This window comes from Rana temporaria, chromosome 1 (assembly GCF_905171775.1).
Source record: "Rana temporaria chromosome 1, aRanTem1.1, whole genome shotgun sequence".
Classification (NCBI taxonomy): domain Eukaryota; kingdom Metazoa; phylum Chordata; class Amphibia; order Anura; family Ranidae; genus Rana; species Rana temporaria.
In genome coordinates this window covers 541,176,819-541,200,451 of record NC_053489.1, presented here as the reverse complement: position 1 = coordinate 541,200,451, position 23,633 = coordinate 541,176,819, and the positions used below count along the sequence as shown (strand labels likewise).

At 40.8% G+C, this 23,633-nt stretch overlaps 1 protein-coding gene across 3 annotated transcripts in view; it reads left to right on the top strand.

The window, feature by feature from the left end:
* Positions 1–23,633, top strand: part of SPOCK3 (SPARC (osteonectin), cwcv and kazal like domains proteoglycan 3) — a 462,415-nt gene that overhangs the window by 405,718 nt on the left and 33,064 nt on the right. For all 3 annotated transcript variants that reach the window (XM_040332877.1, XM_040332884.1, XM_040332892.1), the window contains one exon: positions 14,293–14,412. In XM_040332877.1, the coding sequence (XP_040188811.1) occupies positions 14,293–14,412 (120 nt within the window). The remainder of the gene's footprint in view (positions 1–14,292; positions 14,413–23,633) is intronic.

Genomic DNA, 23,633 nt, shown 5'->3' with positions numbered 1-23,633 from the left:
GAAGGTGGGGGGGGCTTGCAATGAGGGGCTTGCAATGGTGAGGGGGGGTTGCAATGAGGGGCTGATGATGATGATGATGATGATGTAATGATGATTGGGGGGGCTTGCAATGATCTTGATCGGCTTGCAATTAATGATTGTGAGGGGGGCTTGCAATGAGGGGGCTTACAATGATGATGGCGAGGGGGGCTTGCAAAGGTGAGGGAGGGTTGCAATGAGGGGCTGATGATGATGTAATGATGATTGGGGGGGGCTTGCAATGATCTTGATCAGCTTGCAATTAATGATTGTGAGGGGGGGCTTGTAATGAGGGGGCTTACAATGATGATGGCGAGGGGGGCTTGCAATGAGGGGATGATGATGATAATGTAATGATGATGGTGAGGTGGGGGGGGGCTTGCAATGATCATAATCGGTTTGCAATTAATGATTGTGAGGGGGGGCTTGCAATGAGGGGCTTATAATGATTAAGGGGGAGGGTTGCAATTAGATATGTGCATTCCCATTCGTACGAATGTTATTTTCATACGAAAATTTTCATTTTCGTACCCGCAGAATAATGTGTACATACGAAAAAAATAAAGCACCAAAATACGAAAACGACAGGATTACGAATGAGCCGCATAATGAACAACCGCAAATACGAACGAACGATCTGACGAAAATACGACAAAACGAAAATGGCAAAAGAACAAAAATTACATCTATAACAAAAGATTTGCATTCTGTATCCTGTTTGAATCCCCTCTCTGCTCGTATCCTCAGCCGTATGTTCACACGACATCCACAACAAAAGACCCGCACTCTGTATCTTGTTTGAATCCCTTCTCTGTTCTCACCCTCAGTCGCATGCTCACACGACATCCACAACAAAAGTCCCGCACCCTGTATTTTGAATTCCTTTTTTCTGTTTGTATTTTGGATTCAACAGAATGCAAATCTTTTGCCACAGATGTCACACGAACACACGACCGAAAACACCAAAAGAAAAAGGACCCAAAATACAGAATATAAATCTTTTATTATAGATGTAATTTTCGTTTTTTTGAATGGGCAGTGAGTGTAGCAGCTAAAGCAGCTTCTATTTTGTGCTGAGTAGTACAGTAAAGCCAAATAAACTTTTCTGTGGATTTTCATCTGAAGGGAGATCAGTTGGCCAGACTTTTGAACCCAAAAATGGTTTTCTGATGGAGTTTAAAAACGAACAAATTTTCTGAGAACGAACGGAAAACGATCGTTTTTATGTTTGTTGTTAAAAAAGTCTGACCAAGTGTATGGGGCTTAACAATCATTAATATGGATGAGCCGCGTGTTGAAAGTGCCGCGAATCCCCGCGATATATTTACGAAAGTACAAAATGACGAAAATCCTTTTTCTGTTCGTATCTTCAGTCGCATGCCCACATGACATCCACAACAAATTGTCATAGATGTCACACGAACACACGACGGAAAACACGAACAGAAAAAGGAATCCAAAACACAGAATGCAAATCATTGACGAAAATTCACGAAAATTATTGTCTAACAAGTAACAAACATGAATTAAACAGAATAACGAACCATCCCGCATGTACGAAAATAAAACGGTAACGAAAATACGAAACTATCGGAATACGAAAAAATGTTGTCGTACGAAAAACGAACGGGAACGAACAGGAAAACGGGCGTCTTACGAAAAACGAACGGAAACGAACCTACGGAACGATACGAAACAGAACAAAAAAAAAAGATTTTTTTTTCTGTGCACATGTCTAGTTGCAATGATCGTGAGGGGCTTGCAATGGTGAGGGGGGGCTTAAAATGATGGCTTGAATTTGAAATGGTGGTGAGGGGGGGGCTTGAAATGATGGTCTGAATGACAGTGAGGGTGGGCTTGCAATGATGGCTTGAAATGACGGTGAGGGTGGGCTCAAAATAACATATGTGCAGTGTGCATAGGAAATTGTTCATAGTTTTTTTTTATAGTCCGGCCCTCTAACGGTCTGAGGGACAGTGAACCGGACCCCTGTTTAAAAAGTTTGAGGACCCCAATCTCTGTTTGGTTGAATGCATTTATGGTCCATTCTCTCCTTCCGCTATATATGTCTCTCCACCTTCTGTTAAGCTTGCACTGTTAAGAAAGGTGCAAATGTTGCTACCACGTATTGTAGTATTATTATGTACTATATAGTATGAAGGCAATAAAATAAATGCAGTTCTGAATTTATATTGATCTCTATCCTGGAAGCTTAGATTTGCAAAATATAATTTTAGGTAATATAATCCTAACCCATAAAGAGGAGCTACAAAAATGAATGAACTTACCTCATAATGTAAAAAGGCCTTAGACTGTAGCAACTGATAAACATTTACACTCTCAAACTAGAGGCTTTCTTAAATATTAACATTTTATATTTTTCTTCAGTTTAAAGCTAAGTATAATAAATATTTTAGATCTACAAAGACTGTTTTTTTTTTAATCCAGTAGACTTCTTTTAAAATCAATTTGACAGTCTTTGTACTATAATTCATTTTATTTGTTCTGTATATCACAAAACTGTGTGTAAGAATTTGACAGTGTGTCAGGCAAAGTTGAATAACGGAATTCATGTGCACCAACTAGAGAAACAAAACAGTTTTTAAATGGGTGAACAACTGGAAGCCTAATGCCGCGTACAGACGGTCGTTTTTTGCGATGAAAAAAAACGACGTTTTGAAAAACGTCATTTCAAATGACCGTGTGTGGGGAAAACGTCGTTTTATGTCTTGAGAAAAACGACCAAAAAAAAATTCGAACATGCTCGAATTTTTTGTGTCGTTTTTCAAAACGTCGTTTTCTGTGTCAATTAAAATGATAGTGTGTGGGCAAAACGACGTTGAAAACGACGTTTTAAACCCGCGCCTGCTCAGAAGCAATTTCTGAGACGGGAGCGCTTGTTGTGGTAAATCTACTGTCCAGAATGGCTTCAGCACATTCGTTCGTTTTAATAGTAATGAAGAAAAGACTGCGCAGCATTTGACACAATGCATTTAAATGCTACACTAAAACCCTAGTTTGTTGTGGCTCATCTTGTTACATAGTTCTGACAACCTTTTTTGTTTTTGAATTATTTTTGTTAATTTTCTTTTTTTTTTGTTTATGCACATCTCCATGTCCCTTTTTTATTTTGGGTTGTTTAATGTATTTGAGCAAATGAATACCATGTTTAATGTTTGTTATTTTGGAGTGTGTGAAGTCACCACAACAACATAATATCTTATTATGCAAATTACCCACAAGGAGGTTGTTGTCCCTTGTTAATTTTTTTTTATTTTTTTTTTTGGTGAAATGTGTTTGCCTCCTCACTAATGATCTCTATATATGTTTAAAAAAAACACATGTGAACTTTTTTCAGAAACAAACAAATACATTTATTCATGTATAAAATAAATAAAATAAACTTAAACACATCTGTCAAACCAAAACATATCAAAAAAAAAAAAAAAAGCCCGCAATAAAGTGAAGGAGACCCTGCTTGGATTTTGCAAGGCAAGGGTCCAGCAAGCAAATAATCCAGGCTGGCAATGCCAATGTTTTGGGATTAGGGGCACCATCTCCTCACTTCTTCCTCTTTGGTTGAGGCTTCCCTGCAGGCTTCCCTGCAGGCTTCCCTGCAGCCTTCCCTGCAGCCTTCCCTGCAGCCTTCCCTGCAGCCTTCCCTGCAGTCTGCCTCCTCGGGGGCTGGGTTTCATGAGCCAAGTTTGTGGCAGGAACCAGAGCAGGCTCAGGAAGAGGAGGAGAAGGATCAGGAGCAGGAGAAGGAGCAGGAGTAGGAGAAGGAGCAGGAGTAGGAGAAGGAGCAGGAGTAGGAGAAGGATCAGGAGCAGGAGAAGGAGCAGGAAGAGCAGAAAGCACAGGAGTGGGAATCAGCCCAAGATCTATATTTTCATGTAGGTTGCCCAGTGAGGCCATGCTTATGGCCTTGAATATGATGTATTCGCAGCGCACACGCTGGGCCCGCTCTAGATTTTGTAGCTTGGCTGCGATGAGCGCTGCGAATCCCTCTTCCTCAGATGGTTGTTCTCTGATGGCCGCAGCTGCTTGACGGAGAATGGCCTGGGTCTCCTCCTCCATTTGCATCAGTCTCCTTGTTCTTTTTCCTGGAGCGCGAAAAGGAGGGATCTGGGAGATGCAATCCCGCCTGCGTGACTCCTGTATCCCACTGGGGCCTGCCACCTCCTGGCTCCGAGTGGCCTCTGCCTCACCCTGTCTCCTTGTTGGGCCTGCCACCTCCTGGCTCCGAGTGGCCTCTGCCTCACCCTGGCTCCCTGTGGGGCCTGCCTCCTCCTGGCTTTGCTCTGTGTGTGTCTACAAAAAAAAGGATCTTATTTAATTTTTTGGCTTCATTAATCACACACATTTTACAAATCATGACATATGCGAAGTGAATGCGGAAATAGATTTAAATGAGGCCCGCCATCCCTAATTATGTTGCCCCTTACCCAGCTTCAGATATTTGCCCCCTGGAGTTGTGTGGGGGGGGGGGGGGTTGATGCTGACTGAACCTGCTAAGTAGGGTGCGTTTCTCAAAGCTAGGAATGTCTGTTTAGTTAAAGAAAAGTAGAAAAAATGTTAATGAACACAAAGTTTGTTAGATATCTGTGACCCCTTCCAGGTGTCTAGCGTTTACCCCCCTAATGGCGTAACATAAAATTACCCACAATCATTATGACCTCTGCATTTATGTATCTTGTCCCCATTCTGTTTTGGCCGTATTGGCTATTGCTATTTTACCAATGTTTTGACAACTCAGCTAAATTTTACACCACTTGTAACCTACATTTCTAATCATTATTATACTTTGCATTTCATTAATTAGTATTAAAATGCAATACCTGGCTCGATGGGTCACAATCTGTGTCCTCCATGAAGTCTAGATCTTCATCAGATGTAGCCTGCTCTTGGCTGCCGGGAAGACTGGACTGATTCCTTGGGGGAAGGGTAGACACGGATGCCCGTGTTTCGAGCTGGTCATCAATGAACTGCATCTGACCATAGTACCACAGGTTGGGTTTGTAGATGCTGTCAGCTGCAGCTCCAGATCTCATAGAGGCCAGGACTTGTGACCGTTGGGTCCTGTAGGTGCCCCTAATCGAATTAATTTTGTTTTTGACCGTGTCAGTAGTTGCGTGTGGGAGCCTTGGGCTAACAAATGCAAGCAGGGTCTCCAGTGCTTGCTTCCTGGCATCTTTGTTTTTGTTTATTTTGCTTTTTGTTTGCCAGAGCACAGGAAGTTCTTTCCAGCGTTGTATAAACTCCGTGAAAAATTCTGGCTCCTTGAAGGGGTCCATAATTTCTGTATGTAAAAATTAAATAAAAAACAAAGTGTCAGTAAAGCCACTACTACTACAACAAGCTTTTACCCCAGGGATCTGCAATTAGTGGACCTACAGCTGTTGCAAAACTACAAGTCCCATCATGCCTCTGCCTCTGGGTGTCATGCTTGTGGCTGTCAGAGTTTCACTATGCATCATGGGACTTGTAGTTCCGCACCAGCTGGAGGTCCGAGAATTGCATTTCCCTGTTTTACACCATATCATCTAGCCCACAAACTGATCCACTCTTCAGTAATAGAAATGTCAAAAATAGAGTTACGTACCGTCGTATTTCACGATCGTTTACTTCCGCCTTTTTCTTCAGACTGTATACGTCGCTTTCAATGACGTCGGATCCCTTTAAACACTGCGCACGTGTGACGCAACGCATGATACCCCGCCCCTGACGTTCCGTCTCGTCCTTTACACGCCCCTTTCTCGTTCTTTTTTTGTGGGTGTGATTTATGGTGTTGGAAGACAAGCAGCAAAAAATGTCAGGCTCAAGACATGAGGTAGGCCAGGCCCAGGCAACAGGAAGATCCAGGCGGAGGTACAAGGCCAAAAACATGGCATTCCAGGAGATGGTAGAGATGGTCACCATCTTCACTAATGAAGATTATGATGGGAAGCACGGGCCTTACCTGCACCCCAATAAGGTTAAGGCGGACATTACTGATAAAGTAATCAGAAGGCTCCGGCAGAAATTTGGTGAATGCAGGTCAAAAGAACAAATAAGAAAGAGGTGGTCAGACCTGAAAAAAAGAGAGCCAGAGCAACTTCGGGCAATAAAAAGATTGATTCGAGCAAAAAGTAAGTGAATTTTATGTTCCCTAATTTTAGGTGTTTGTTCTTTGTGCCATGTGCTTTTCCATTCAGGTTGAAATGTATTTGTGTGGGCACTAAAAATTGTCGTATGTGTTGTCGTTCATTCGTTAATTTAACTAATATAAAACGACGAGATTCCCGATAATTTGCAACATGCCTATTTCACATGGACAAATTGTAGTGCAATCACTGTATCAGCCACAAATAAAAACGTATTTGTCTGATTTATGTTATAACGAACGACGACTCATACGACCATTTCCTGTGTTCCCAAATATTCCAGTTTCAAAAAATTTATTGGGTTTAATGTGACATCAATTTGTAAACATTTATGTACATGTTTACCTAATTAGATCTTAATAATTTCGATATAAAATATGCACAAAAAGGACAGTATACTCAGCAGAGGATTTATACACATAGGGATTTATTTGTTTGAAAATTGTGAGCTAAAGTTTCATCTAAAATTTTTCCATTGTGTTTTCCCTTTCTTCAATCTCGTAGGGCGAAAGGAAGCATCAAGGCAGGACGCAAGTTCACAAGCCACACCCCCGAGGGATCTTGATGAATGTGAAGCTGCCACCACATCTGGTAAAGTATCATATTCAAAAGATACCCAGGTAATGTAGATGTAGGAGAAACATATTTGTAATACATGGTTTGCTTGCACATTTCAGGAGCAACTCGTGCTGGCTCCTCAATTGACAGGGACACTGCCCAGCTCCTCATTGCCGAAATTTGGTCCTGCCGGGAAAAGAATGAAGACCTACAGATAGCAGCCCGGAAAATAATAAAAAATGCAAAAAGTGTTGAGGTCCAGTTGAAAAATTTACTGGATGTTTTGGGTAGGGTGTGAAAAAAACCAAAAAAAAAATTAAAAAATGATTTCATCTCATTCTTGAATTTAAAAAAAAAAAAAAAAAAAAAAAAAAAAGATTTTATATGTTTACTGATCAAAAAAATACAAAAAAATGAAAAAATAAGATTTTATATGTTTACTGATCAAAAAAATACAAAAAAATGAAAAAATAAGATTTTATATGTTTACTGATCAAAAAAATAAATAAAAAAAAAAAAAAGATTTTATATGTTTACTGATCAAAAAAATACAAAAAAATGAAAAAATAAGATTTTATATGTTTACTGATCAAAAAAATACAAAAAAATGAAAAAATAAGATTTTATATGTTTACTGATCAAAAATATACAAAAAAATGAAAAAATAAGATTTTATATGTTTACTGATCAAAAAAATACAAAAAAATGAAAAAATAAGATTTTATATGTTTACTGATCAAAAAAATACAAAAAAATGAAAAAATAAGATTTTATATGTTGATTGATCAAAAAAATACAAAAAAATGAAAAAATATGATTTTATATGTTGATTGTTAAATAAAAAAAAACAAAAAAAAAAAAAAAATATGTGATTTTACTTGTTCGACCAACCAAAAAACACATGTGAGACTGAAAAATTGGTTTCACAAAATATGTAAAATAAAAATTATGCAGATCAATATATTTGTGGCTTGTTATTTTAGATCAATGATGACATTAAACCTAAAAAAAAGTGAAATTTAGGCTGGGAACATAGAACGAGGAAGGATATTTAGTCCATCCAAAACACATGCAACTATGATAACCTAGGAGACAAAGAAAATACACAAACATTCAAAACAATAAGAACAAAAAATACAATGTTTCTTGCATAAAATATTTATTATGTTCATTCACCAAAGATCAGGCATTGGAATGGCCCCCCTACCCATAAAATAGTCAACATATGCCTGGCGCACTGCACGTGCGTTTCGGGGGGCCAAGCCTGGATGGCCTGCCTCATGGGCCGCCTCTGGGACATCAACTCCCTCATCAGGCAATAATGTCAAATAATTTGAAGAATGTCTTCGTAGAAAGTTATGTAATATACAACAACATAAAATAATATTGTTCCACTTATATTCTGCCATGTTTATGGCGGTTAAAAACAAGCGAAATCGACTGACCATAATGCCAAACGCATTTTCAACCACTCTTCTGGCTCTGGCCAGCCTATAATTAAAGACCCTCCTCTCATGGGTGAGGGCACGTTGGGGAAATGGCCTCATGAGGTGGGGACCCAAGGCAAATGCCTCATCACCAATAAAAACGAAGGGCAGCCCCTCTTCATTATCCTCCGCACGTGGCAATGCAAGGTCCTCCGCCTGAAGCCGTTGGGCAAACTCGGTCTCGGCAAAGACCCCGCCGTCTGACATCCGCCCATTTTTCCCCACATCAACATAGAGAAAGTCATAATTGGCAGACACCACCGCCATCAGTACGACACTGTGGAACCCTTTGTAGTTGAAATAATGGGATCCAGAATGGGGTGGTGGCACGATGCGGACGTGCTTGCCATCAATAGCTCCTCCACAGTTTGGAAAATTCCATCGCTGAGAGAAGTCCGCTGCCACAGTCTGCCATTCCTGTGGTGTTGTGGGGAACTGTAAATAAAGCAGAATTTTTTTTTTAAGATAGTACATTACTAACAGAATATCAGCAAAGATTATTGGATCCTAAAAATAAAAAATATTAGTTCAGGTATTATTGTAAAAACAACAATATTAAGGGATCACTAAGCAGATTAATCACACCCTCTCATGGTAAGAAAAATTAACATAAAAGTGTGATGGGGGCCCCCCCCCCAAGATCAGTTTGTGACCTCCAAAAAATGATGGTTTAACATCAAATTAATACAAATAGACAGTTACAAAAATAACATTGGGGGGGGGGGGGGTTGGTCGTGCACTACAATGGAGGAAAAAAATCAAGGGGGATATAGGGACTAAGCTAGGTGGGTTTGCCACTAACAAAATAACCCAAAATGGACATGTGGGCTAGATAAAAAATGCATGTAGGACCAAAAAAAAATACAATAATACATGCATGGAGACAAAGGTAACATTACCAGCATATTATTAAAAAAAGGTTAATTAGGGACTGTTTAAAAAACAAAAGAAGAAACATAGTCTATGCATTTAAAGGACAGAACTTACCTTAATATAGTCCTCCTGCAAAACCTGGATTATGGCAGAACACGTCTCCGGGATTATGACGCCCAGAGACTGGGGGGAGATGCCCGTCGAGAACTTCAAGTCCTGCAGACTTCTCCCTGTTGCAAGGTATCGCAACGTAGCAACTAGCCGCTGCTCAGCAGTTATGGCTTCCCGCATATTGGTGTCCTGCCTGGTGATATATGGCGACACCGAAGCCAAAAGCTGCTGGAATACGGGGTCAGACATCCGAAGAAAATTCCTGAAATCATCAGGGTTATTTTCTTGGATCTCCCGCAGCAGAGGCATATGAGAGAACTGGTCCCTGCAAAGAAACCAGTTCTTGGCCCACAAAGTCCTTCTCCTCCTCCTCAAGGACCGGAGCCGGGATGCAGCACACATCATAACAACATGCACAGCACGATCTCGGCGACGAGAACGTACCCGCAACATGGCTAGAAAACGGTCGTCAAATCAGATCGGACTAAAAATTCTGCCCTGAAGTACAGAAAGGCCTCTGAAGAACGACCTGCAAAACAGCAACGTGCACACAAGAACGCACTTGCAAAACAAATACGTCCTAAATACAAGCACTGTATCACAGATCCGACTACAAATACACAAACTGTACGACAGAAAACGAAATTTTAAGCACAAACACTGAAAAGCACGAATCGTCTCTCACCAAACTTTTACTAACACGCAGCAACACGATATCAGCAAAAGAGGGCGTCTTCCGCATGCAAATTACCCTTTATAGTCCCGTCGTACGTGATGGACGTCAGCGCGCATTGCTAGAGATTTTTCAAAAAACGATGGTCTGTATGCTACCTCGTTTTTGAAAATGAAGTTTCAAAAACGTCGTTTTTTTCATCACATCAAACGTCGTTTTTTTTTCATCGCAAAAAACGACCGTCTGTACGCGGCATAAGGGTTGAAATTCTGTTGTTCTGACAGTACTCTGAAAATTCAGCATACATTCTTATACAACAAGTAAAACTTTGCTTTGTAGTATTAGTGTTCTTTTTATTATTGATTGTACTTTAAAAGCTTCTTTGGATATTATGAAAAATAAGAGCATTTTTATTAATTACTTGACAATCTTGGCACTTTTCTCCTCCTCTCTCTCTCTCTCTCTCTCTCTCTCTCTCTCTCTCTCTCTCTCTCTCTCTCTCTCTCTCTCTCTCTTGACTGTCGGTCTATCTCCTTTCCTTTGTCTCTCATTACCACTTAATGCCTGTGAATGGACAGTGAAAGGAGAAACAGCACAGTAATGAGCTCACCTTTTGTTCATTTTGCTATTGCTTCCTACCATCATGCTTCTTGTCAGTACATGAACTGACTGCTTCCTTTTACTGCTTCTTCCTCTCACGTTGCAGCTCACTGTACAGGGGCTGCAAGAGATAGTGGGTAAAATTCAAGTATATGCTGCTTGCATTAAAAATTAGCTGTTTTTTATATCTGAGCTGAAGTTTTATCTGCCTATATTTTGCCTTCCGGATCCCCCTATTACCAACATGCTAAATATTTTTTTCTTATAAAACATTTCCCTTTTCATTCCATTCCTAATTTATATCCCAGTGATGTCATCAGTGGGTCATTGTGCTTCTCTACAATAATGCAGGCTGGTAGTTGGGACTGGCAGGGCTTCCTGAAAACATCACCAATGATTGCCTCAGCACTCCTCTCAAAAGCCCAATGGCCTGGGGCAAGCAGTGGGCTGGCTTTTAGGGGCGTTATGCAAAGTATAAAATGTCTTGTGGGGTAGATTTCCATCCAGAGGACAGTACAAAAGAGAAAAAAGGTGGGACTTTGCAAGTGCTGATAAACCATGGGTCTCTGTTTGGAGGTACTTTTTGATGATAGAGCCAATTTTACACCTATGTGACTAGAACTTAGTGTCTGTGTTTTGAATATGAAATTGTATTAGTCCAATTGCTAATCTTTATGCATTTGACCTCTCTTTTGGCTTATGTGGGAGGAACCCCCTTTTGGGCTGATGTACTTGCCCACTCGATATGTAGCAGACACCTGATTCATATCTAATAGCTTTGGTGAAAGTGTGTCTATACCCTCATTGGGTTCCCCAGAATAAGTATATATTGAATCATCTCTACTTAACCATCTACCCTCCACTAGAATCCCTGAAGAAGCCGACAAGGCAAAACATGTTGGGCTGTGGGTGTCTCCTTGGTTCATATTTTCCCTCGACCGATTTCCCTTTTGCTAGCCATGCTGTATTTTTTTATCAGAGGCTCAAATACCCATTGGAGGCTAGGGGGAGTGTATGGGGATGCTTTCACAATGTCTTTTAGTGTGGTGTCTTATGAGACACATTATTTATCTATTAATTAAAATTATATTTTTACTCTATATGGTGTACGATTAGTCATTGTAAAGGGAGGTTTATTAGCACTTGCAAAGTCCATCCTTTTTTTTCTTTTGTATTGTCCATTTTCCTGGGATGTGGTGCTGATTCTCAATTGAATTACATTTCTATTTGGAAAAATTCCATCCAGAGGAGTGGACATTCTTAGACTGGTTGCCTTTTAAAGAACTGAATACCTCCATGTGGGTGGGATTTTTAAGGCAACAAAAATATGTGACAACTGAGGTCATAAAAAATTATTATTTATTACAATACATCAATATATTCAAAATACAAAAGTAGAAAAAACAGACATAAAAACTGTGAAGATAATACTGTATGTCACTGCATGCCCAAGGATTGGATTAAGAGCGTGCAGGACAATTTCCTGGAAGAGAGAATGCACCTAGGACCCAAATATGGGACCCCCCGAACCAAGCAGAGGAAGCCACGGAATACACACACCGTGTAAGGGCCGATGATTGCCCAAACTCCAAAACCATGGGGGGCGGAATGAAGAAAAAAATTCCTTTATGGTCAGCATCCAAAGAAAACTCCTGTCCTGTAATGCAACTAAAAAGGGAATATATAGGTATATGCCTATAAGTATCCAAGAATCCAAAGAAGTGTATATAAAAAATCCAACAACAAAAAAAGGAAGAGTTGGTGGAAGTAATACACTTACCAGTCTAAGAGAGGGCAATGCTCCAAAAGAGCTCAGTCCACCCACAATAAAGACCTGGAACAATTTCACAGGGATACATACGCTCCCACTCCTTCAGGAGCTAGGAGAGGAATGGATGCTAAACTGGCGTCCTTAAATACTATCTATGGTCCCAGATTCAGCTGGTAATCACCACCTCCTATTGATCATAATTAGTAGACGGGCGGGAAAAGGAAAAAGCCGGAATCTGGTAAGGAGGGAACTATGTAAACTTACCATGGTATGGGATGCCATTGCGTCCTCTATCCTAATCCTGTGCGCCGCGTCATCACTAGGCGGCCGACGCATACACATGCCTTTGCATGTAGTCTGGTTGCCTTTGCATGTAGTCTTCCCTAGATAAAGCATACATGTGATGCTGAGTCTCCATGATTGAAAGAACCAAAATCCAGTGAATGACGTAGGCCATAGAAAGTAAGGTCGGGGAGGAAATAGCTAAATGAAGCTGGACATCCTAAAGCCAGGAAATGAGGTGGACTCTTTCTGACTTGTTGCAGCATCTAATTAATGATATAAGAAGCTTACAGAAGTAAAGCTGAGTAGAAATGTGTAAGAATATCTCCCTGTTTTTCATCCAATAATTTTTTTAATGTGACAAATGTATTTGATTTATTTTTTCATGCTTCCTTCCTATAGTTTTTTTTAACTCATGTTGCTTATTTAAAACAGTTTAAAACTGATCTGGGCAGTATTCTACTTTTTTTTGCCATAGCCTTTTTTCCCCAAAGTTATCATTCTGGCATAGTCTATAATGTTTAAGAGAAAGAGCTAAGGGAAGGACATTTCATCAAAGATTTTTATTTATTTTTTACAAATTTTCCTGCATTTTTTTTTTCTTTGTGTGTTTTTGTTTGTAAGTTTGTCACCTTTTCACTGTATTTTACACTTTGGGTTTTGAGATCTTTGAATGACGCATTTTGAAGTTAGGGAGCAAACAATAATAGATTTTGCAATACAATAGGGCTATGTATTTTAAAATGAAAAATATATACAATTCTTATTAACAAACTCCTGTAACATTCAAGCAGGTGCTATAGCCACAGATTGATTAGATTTTCCAGATCAATGATATTTGTACTGAGTCCTATGTGGATATTAATAACCTGCATTATTGCGCAAGCTTCATAAAAATCAGTTATAAGAAAACACCAATTCATTCACTTTTCTTTGGTGAGATTTCCAAATGCCATGTACAGTAGTTACTCAAAAGGAAGAAAGGACACACAAGTTTTCAAAGTAACTGAAGTACTTTACTTGTTCTCTTCCTTTCAAGCTTATCTGTATTTTCCTGGTTTGAGGTATGAATTATGATTTATGTTTTCAGTTTATTTTAATTTTGAAGATGTTAGTATTTATCCTTTTTGGTAAAAAAAAAATAGTATTTGCTACATACTGTAAGCAAGAATCTTACACATACTTTTAATTAAAATTATGCCTATGTGGAAAGTATAAAAATGTAAAATATTTAAAATAAATGTTTAATATTTGAATGACCTTTATGCTTTATAGCACTTACAATGCGCCTACTCCATAGTGGTATGTATGGTAAACTGACACATGCATTTGTTAAAAGGGAGTATACTAATTGTATTTGTATGTTAGGGACTATTCAAGGCAATCATGTTGTGACAAATGTTAACATTACCACAAAGCACAGTAATACAGGTTATGTGTGCTACAGTGTCATTTATTGTAAATGGCCCCCAACACACCTCCAAAATGTATGTGCTCTGTAATGGTCTGCAGTGCAGCAAATGCATGGTGTCTTGTGTGTTGGAGAAAAAACTCAGACAGCACCTATTTTTTTCATGTACTAAGGTGTATTCCAGCCTATTTAATATGAAAGAATTTAACACAGTACACTGCAACTGGTGGCAACTCACAAAACACATATGCCGAGTTGTGATGTAAAAGTACCCTGACTATTTTTAATGTGAATATTATTGTTTAAGTCAAATACGTTATGTAAATAAAAAAAATATTATTTCTTTATATTTTTTTTTCTTTCAGTTTGCACTGATCAGGAGTTCAGGGAAATAGCTAACCGACTAAGAGAATGGTTTAAAGCACTTCATGAAAGTGGATTCCAGAAAAAGAAGACTAAATCTACTTCAAGACCAGAAAGAAGCAGTAAGATAATATTATTGTCCTAGAGCATGTGATAATTACCGCAGATTTGAAGAAAGATATGAAAGACCAGTCCAGTTATGTATGCAGTAAAAATTCATCACAAGTATTTTTATAGAAAAAGAGAAAAAGCTAGTCAGCTCTGCTGCAGTGCACAGTATTATCACAGTATTATCAACCTAAGTTACTTGATTGCAGGAGAACACAATGACTGATTTTTTATTGTCCTGTCATAGTCACAGCCTGATCTTTGGTCAAACTATATTGCCCATCTGGGCAACATCTAGAGCCCTTGATCCCACCATTGCTCATGACTCCTCTGTCATGTCCTCTTCGTGGAGTGGTGACAGTGATCCACTGCCTCAGTCTGGACCAGAAATTACCAGTTGTGTTGCTGCCTTTCTTCATGGCATTATCATGAGGTTGCCAGAGTAGCCTTGGAAAATTTGCTCTCTTTAAAGTGTTTTTATCTTTCCAGTATATGTTTATTGTTTATAGCTTACATTAACTGAAATCATTTAATGGCCACTGCTACCCAGATGTTCTCTTATTTGGACCTTAGTATTAAGCTCCATGTGGTTTACGATTAACAGGTCCTATAATAGTTTTATAAAATGTCCTCCTTTTTACTGTTCCAGTGGGGCCAATATTCCAGTCAATTTCAGGGTAGGTAAAATCTCCCATTATTGTCATTGTCCCAGCCCTTGCAGCCTTTTCTATCTGTCCAAGGCTCCACCTCCTCATTGATGCTGGGTAGTCTGTAAAAAACTCCAATTATTAATTTTAAAGTACGCACACCAGGGCTCAAGTCCTGCGGGAACGCGTGGGAACGGAGTTCATGCACTTTTTTCACAGCAGGAACTCAGTTCCCTTTGCAGGACTAGAGCAGCCGAGCCGCCTGAGCCAATCCTTCACTAAGCGGCAATGCCCAGCTCGAGTTACTGTCAGGGGCAGGCGAACCTTAGTGATCCATTATGTTACTGGCTGCTTCCTGTATATGGATTCATCAAGTAGTGTGCGGGTACTCTGTCACTTCCTCGATGCCGCAATGTCTCCTGGGAGCTTTTATCATTGTTCCCAGGAGACATTGCGGAGGTCTGCCAAGAGTTATCGCGGGATTTAGAAAGAACTTGCTACCCGATGAATCCAAATACATGAAGCGGCCGGTAACATAAAGGATTACTAAGGTACAGTGGATTGAAAAAAAAAAAACATGCGGTTTAGTAATTATGCATATGAGCAAATAATTATTATTTTTTTTGGTGGGGGAGTGGATCTTGGATGGGAGTTCCCACACTTTTTTCCCCAGGACTTGACCCCTGACGCACACCTATTTACTGCTCCACCTATAATGCTTCAGCATCATCACATTCTCCATAAGCAAGGTCCTCTTTCACACCCACTTTGAGATCAGTTCTCACATAAAGGCAGCCACAACCACGTGGATATTTTTTAATACTCATAGTATGCATCCGTAGGCCCCTGTCTTTGAAATATTTTTGGAATGATATCTGTACAGGGATTAACTTCTGCATATATGTAGCGCTACCCCATAGGAGCCGCTGGTGAACAGGATCCCCCACCCATCACAGCCAGGCACACTGCATTTTCCACAGCACACAGGGTCAGGAAACAGTCTGAGCATTTGTTTGGTTTTTGTTTTAATTGGGGATTTAAAGTGTATGGGGATAGGGAATATGGGATGCCCACTTGATTAGTGTAGTAAAGTCTTAAGGGACAACTATATACATTCAGTATACACACACTCTTCTGCCTCCTGCAATCCTCTGTCTCCTGCAGATCTACTCATTCGCCTCTAGCACAACTCTTACTCATGGAACTACAGCATCCAGGACCAGATGCCACTAATTGAATAGTTTAACACAAAGCTCAGTTAGACCAGTAGCAAATGCCTTTTTACAGGCAGGGACTGCAGGCCCCTTTGGTGTAGCAAAGAAAGTCCTAGTACATGGCTGTTCTATCTGTGGCTACTGCTCCCACCACCACCTCTTCAGGCACTGCCAGCCCACCTACCTCCAGCTGCCCCTTTCTGCTGCCCATTCCACCACACTCATCCTGACTGCCTGTATTTACCCCAGGTTGCTCTCTCCCTGTCCTCTCAGGCTGCCTCTCAGTTCTCCTGACTGACTGTCTTCCTCCCTGGAGATTTGCCTGGCAGTGTCCTCCTGCTGTCCTCTCTTTGCTCCCATGCCTCTTGGTCAGGATCCCTGCCTGTGTCATTAAAAGGGTCCCTTCTTCACCCTTCAAAGGCCTCAGACAGCCAACACTCCATCCTGCCTGCCCCTTGCCAATCTGTTGGGGATTGGTCTGGGCCCTCATAAATACTCCAGGCAGATCCAGCTTAATTCCCTTTCCATTCTTCTGGAAGTCTCTAGTGAGTTCCAGATGTAAGGGGGAAGTCTCAGTGATGCTGCCTCTGCCACACCCAGGAAAAAACACACAGGCTTGGCTGCCAGCCCAACCTGCACAAATGTACCTATACTCAACTCACAAACAATCTAACTCTAGAAAACTAGCAACACTAGGGGGTGCTACAATGACCCCCCCCCCTAATGGGAATTCACAAAAAGATTCTCCTGGGCCCAGGAGCAAGGGCATACTATAGAGATTCAGTTTTGAAAGGGGAAGAGGGAACAAACTGGGACAAGGCTATAATACAACTAAATAGTAGTAGAAAAATATATACAAGCATCTTTTTGAAAAACCATATATGTACACCACATATACATCCTGGCTACAGTATTGCAAAACATACACAAAAGGCCAGAGCCCCTCCCCCCAAAGCAAGTCCTCCACCCACTGGAAGATATTGTCTGTTGATAGCAGGGCGAGCCGCCACTCTCAACATACCTGCAAAACAGAGAAAAACACACTATATATATCCTACCACTAATTACCAACTAACAGTACACACATTCTGTCATCAGGGGGTTATGATCCTACTGACAGAAAGACAAATAGCAAGGCACACATTTTTTTCTCTCAGCAGGAGTTTATGATCCTGCTGGCCGGAAAATAAACAGGACAAGCAAAATTTTTCCCTGGTGGGAGGGGCCCCTCTTTTGGTCAGCAGGCTCTTTTCAAAGGTGTGGTGTCACTTGGCTAGGCCTCACCCAGAGTTCTTCTTGGCTGCCGGCCTTTTTTGGGCAAATTAAGTGTATTGGAAAATGTTGGAGCTGCCACTAAATGTATTGATGAATAGGGATGATGGGGTTTAGTACACGCCCCACACTATAAAAGGCCGCCTGCAGGTCGGCCTTGTGTAGTGTGTTGCGGTGGTTAAAAGAGAGAAGAGAGAGAGAGTGTCATTTTTAGTAGGTAGATAGAGCAGGCAGGCAGGCAGGCAGGCAGGCTAGTTAGTTAAAGTTAAAGTGTGTAGAGGATATATATGCATCCCAGGTGTTGTATATATATTTATACACTGTATAGTTTAGCTAGATCAGCTCTTCCTAATTTACTGGCAGGCAGGTGATTATGCTAGCTGCAGTATTCTCACATGGTGTATTACCTGTGTCCTCTGCAGTGTGCACCATAAAGCTACGTGGTGTGTGTACCGCCTTTGTCCTCTGTAGTTTGTACCTAAAGCTACTTGGTGTGTACTGCCTGTGTCCTCTGCAGTTTGCACCTAAAGCTACTTGGTGTGTACTGCCCGTGTCCTCTGCAGATTGCGCCTAAAGCTACGTAGTGTGTACTGCCCGTGTCCTCTGCAGTGTGCACTATAGATACCCAGCAGGTACAATATTTAAAGGAATTTTTCTTTTTTTTTCTTTTTTATTTAAGCATCATTAAAATCACTGCTCCAGAAAAAACTACCGTTTTTAAAACTTTTTTTCCATTGATACATGTTCCCTGGGGCAGGGCCTGGGTTCTCAAAGACGTTTTACGACAATAACTTGCAAATTAGGCTTTAAAATTAGCACTTTTGAATTCGAACTTAGATGTCCCATAGACGTCAATGGGGTTCTAAATGTTCGCGCGAACGGTCGGTCCGTTCAAAGGTTCTGGTGTGAACCGAACGGGGGTGTTCGGCTCATCCCTATTGATGAACAATATGTTTAGAAAATGAAAGAGGAATATTATAGTTTATACTATTTTGTAAAGAGGTTGTAAACCTCCAAAATAAAAAAGATAAAAAAACCTGCAAGACAAAGGCATAATGAGCTAGTATGCATTGCATACTATTTCCTTATGAAATACTTACCTTAGAACAAAGCCCTCAGTGCCGCCCGCTCTCCCATCCCATGGCCAACATCTTTCCTGGAGTTACTTCCGGTTTGATGGGCTTCGGCGCAATGATTAGCCAGAGGCGCAATGACATCACTTCCGCATGCATGCTCGCTGGTGCTGCCAGTCACGGCACAGGTACTGAAGAAATGGCACAAATGGGTCGTTCCTTCAGTGCGCATGAACCAATGACGTCGGTGGCAGCGTATATAGTAAATATATCCTAAACAGTGCAAGTTTAGGAGACATTTACCGTACCTAAAGGTAAGCCTTACTATAGGGTTACCTGCAGGTACAATTAAAAAGGAAGACTTTGGCCCAGATTCTCGTATCTGGGTGTAAAACTGCGGCAGCGTAACGTATGTCATTTACGATACGCCACCGCAAGTTTTACAGGCAAGTGCTTTATTCACAAAGAACTTGCCTGTAAAGTTGCGGCGGCGTAGCGTAAATCCCCCGGCGCAAGCCCGCCTAATTCAAATGAGCTGGGTAGGGGGCGTGGAGCATTTAAATTAGTTCCCGCGCCGAATGTAATGCGCATGCGCCGTCCCTAAAATTTCCGGACGTGCATTGCGCTAAATGACGTCGCAAGGACGTCATTGGTTTCGTTGTGAACGTAAATGGCGTCCAGCCCCATTCACGAACGACTTACGCAAACAACGTACATTTTTAAATTTCGACGTGGGAACGACGGCCATACTTAACATTGGTTGCGCCTCATATAGCAGGGGCAACTTTACGCGTCGCAGATCAAACACAAACATCGTAACTTCACTGCGTCGACCACGCGTACGTTCGGGAATTCGCATATTTTGCTCATTTGCATACACAACGGTGAAAACGACGGAGACGACACCTAGCAGCAGAAAAAAAAATTGCATTTCAGATCCGACAGCGTAAGAGCCTTACGCCTGTCGGATCTAATGGATATCTATGTGTAACTGATTCTAAGAATCAGTCGCATAGATACGACGGCCCAGATTAGGACTTACGACGGCGTACATTGCGTTGCGCTGTCGTAAGCCCTTTCAGAATCTGGGCCTAAACTTCCTCTTTAAGACTTAAAAATGTAACTTTCCAGTTTGTATCATTTCTCATCTCCTGAATTAAGGACCAATATTTCTAGCTGTTCTTTCTCAAACAGTGTGTACATGCAAAGATGTAAATTTCAATTAAAATTTACAAAAAAAAACAAGTAGATTTCCATCTTTTCTTTGTCCTTATATGTGGCAGCAGTTCTGATGCATAGATACATGCATACATCTAATCCGAGCTTATCTATTGCCATATCCAAGAGAAATATAACAAAGCACACCTTTCTGGGTGATATAAATGACAGAAGATGAATTTCCCTATCAAAATAACATTTTTCAAGCCAGCATGACAGGTTCAATTTAGAGCATGCTTAAGAGTGTTCACACTGTTACAGAGTCTTTTGTCTTGCTTGAAACCTCATAGGAAAGTATATACAAAAGAGTCTATGGCTGCCATCTGTGTTACATTAATATGAAAAGTACACTTTCAAGGTTATTTGCAAGTTGCTTTGTGCATCATGTTATGTACTCGAGTTACTTAGTTGCTAGTTGCACAGAATGAACTTTCATTTTTTTTATAAAATACTGACAATATACAGACATGGTACACTTCTGCAGGTCACCCAAGGATTATTTTGTGGGGTTGATTTACTAGTAGTGGCTGTTCATTAACCACTTCAGCTCCGGAAGGTTTTACCCCCTTCCTGACCAGGCTCTTTTTTGCGATACTGCACTACGTTGCTTTAATTGACAATTGCGTGGTGGTGCGATACTATACCCAAAGAAAATCAATGTCCTTTTTTTCCCACAAATAGAGTTTTCATTTTGGTGGTGTTTGATCACCTCTGTCGTTTCAATTTTTTATACCTATAAACAAAATAAAGGTCGACAATTTTGAAAGAAAAACAATATTTTAACCTTCTGATATAAAACATATCCAATAAAAAAATGTAAAAAATCAAATTTCTTCATCGCATTAGACCAATAGGTATTCTGCTACATATTTTGGTAAAACAAATCCCAGTAAGGGTATATTGATTGGTTTGTGCAAAAGTTATAGCATCTTCAAACTATGGGATAGATTTATGGACTTTTTATTAAAACATTTTTTTACGATCGGTGATTTTTAGTGGGACTTCGACATTGCGGCAGACAAATTTGACACTAAGTGACACTTTTTGGGAACCAGTGACACCAATACAGTGACCAGTGCTAAAAAAATGCACTGTCACAGCACTAATGACACCGGCAGGGAGGGGTTAACCTCAGGGGCGATCAAAGGCTGCTTGGCAGGAACACAAGATCTCCATCTTTCTTACAGGCAAAATGGTGATCTGCCTTGTTTATAAAGGCAAACCGCCGTTCGGCCTCTCTCCGAACAATCCCCGGGTCCAATCACAGTGGGAGTGGGGCTTAGGCTGCGTGCGCCACAAAGCCCTTGAAAAAAATCATGAACAGGTATGTGACTTTGCGTTTAAGGGCTGCCCTGCTGCAGTAAATGTACATGGGGCAAAGTTAGGAAGTAAAGTAAAGTGAAACTGCAGGTATGGTTTTGTATGGCTTTGTATACAAGTGACCATGTGGTTACAGGGCCACTTTAACACATCAAATGCGATGCTGCAGTTTAATTCACAGAAATACATTTTCTACTAGGAGAACATTGAAAACAGAATAGGAAGCTACTACTTATTGAATAGAGGTGAGTAAAGAGGACAATCTAGAAAAGGACATATTGTCACAGAATAAGGCTATCATCCATTGCATGATAAATGCTGTGTGAAAAAAAAAAAGATTTGCTTGGTGAATTAATATGATGTTAAGAGGCAATCATCTTTTACATTACATTAGTTTTCCATTAACTGATCTGTTAAAAACAGCTGTTAGCCTTAATATGCTTCATTTATGTAAAGAGGTTACTTGGAAGCGCGATAGGAACAATTGAATTACCTCTGAAAGAATTGATAGCAAACAGTAGTTGAACATAAATTAAAGATCATTACTTGCATAAAAGCTAAAACCAAGGTAGGTTTTCAGAGAAGATGTATAAAGTATAAATTTTAGTTGACTTCACACCAATTGCAACACTATTACAGAGGGCAGAACCAAGCTTCAAACGTTACAAATTGTGGCCACTTCTGACCATGTTTGGCTAAATTTGGCAAGCAAACTGAAGTCAGAAGGATCTGTATACAGTAGTTCAAAACTATTTATCTTTTTCATTTTCTGGTGGTCTTTAAAGTGCTTTCTAAAGGATCTCATATTATAAAGACCACTTGATTTACTCAATAGCTTGTCTATCACATGACACATAAGGCCGGAGCTTAACAAACTCAGCTCATCATTCAAGTGTGCCCAGAGCAGAATTATGTCTGAGCACAGTTCTGCTAATATGCACATTGTTCTTCCAGGGCAGCAATCCCCCCTGGCAAAGCATACCTCCATGCTGAGGGCATCTGGCCTAGTATGGTTTTGGGGCTCTCATCCTTCACTTTTCCTGGTCAGTCAGGTTGTATTCTCAGATTAAAGCCCTATACACAAGATTTTCTTGCCGACCGAGTGTACACACGTACGATTCAAATCAGCCGCCGTTCTTTTGAATGAAACGAACGGGGTGACGTCATCGACTACGACGAGCATGCGCTTGTCACATTTGATGCTATCGCCGCAATCTTGCTTCACCCTACCTATGCCTTGGAAGCTACCGTGCATGCGTCAAAGTCATTTTGAGCATGCGCGGGTTTCCATGGTTTCCATGGAGACAGGTAAATATACACATGCTCGGGTTTCTCGGCAGGAAAACACTGCAGAGAATCTCACAATGAGAGAATAGAGAGCAGGTTCTCTATTTTTCTCGTCGAGATTCTGGACAGTTTTCTTAACGAGAAACCTCAAAGCCTCGTACACACGCATGGTTTAATCAGCAAGAAAGCTCTGCCAGCATTTTTTTGCTGTATTTTACTGAAAAAATCGTGCGTGTCTGCTTTAGGGTCTGGTATGGGTATTTAAGAGGACCTCATGCACTCTTTTTCTGTTTTTGTTTGCATGGGGTACCCACTAATCCGGGGGTCAGCAACCTGTAGATCATGATCTACCAGTAGATCTCGGACAGCTGACTGGTAGATTTCAAAGCATCAAACAGAGTGCAATGCAGAGGAACTACTTATAAAGTTAGAGCTGTAGAAGGGAGCAAGTGCCGCATATCTCCTCTGTAGTGCCACTCCTGTCCCATGCGGAATGATACCAACTGCACTCTATCTCTTATGTCAGGTAGCTGCCTCCAGAGTGGTGCCAGCAGCAGGAAATAAAAGATTTTTAGGTCAGTGAAGCAATAGACTGGGCTTAATAGTATAGTGCTGCTTTCACACTGATGTGCTGCAGTTTACCCACACCATGGGTGTAGTGCAATACACCTGCAGCTTTACTGTGGGTTTGCTGCGCTTAGCCATAGATTTATTTTATATCCTACTGTTTTACCACCCCCCCCCCCCAACTTTACGTGTAAACGAGTCCTACGGTGCTGAATGCAACTAAGGGCTCATTCAAGTGCTGCTCCTCTGAAATGCGATCTGAGTGTGTGTTGATAGGTGGTGAGGAGACAATATGTTGCCTTCTCACCACCCATTAATGCAATGCAATGCACACATTTGCGACACAGTAGTACTCCAATTAGAATTTCAAATCAAGTGTGAGGAGGCAATACTGTGCCCTGTGGTCTTTGACTTCTCCTGTGTTGTTCAGGTAGATCTCCTCCTCTTTAAGGTTGCCAACCCCTGCGCTAATCCATACCAAACTCAAAGGGTCTGGTAAACATTTTAGGGGGAACTCTATGCATTTTGTTTCCTATTCTTGTTGTAGGATGTGCTACAGCAAACTTTTAAGCCTCGTACACAAAAGAAAACTGCTTCTTGCCGAGAAAATCGTTTGTGTTTACGAGGCTTTCAGGTT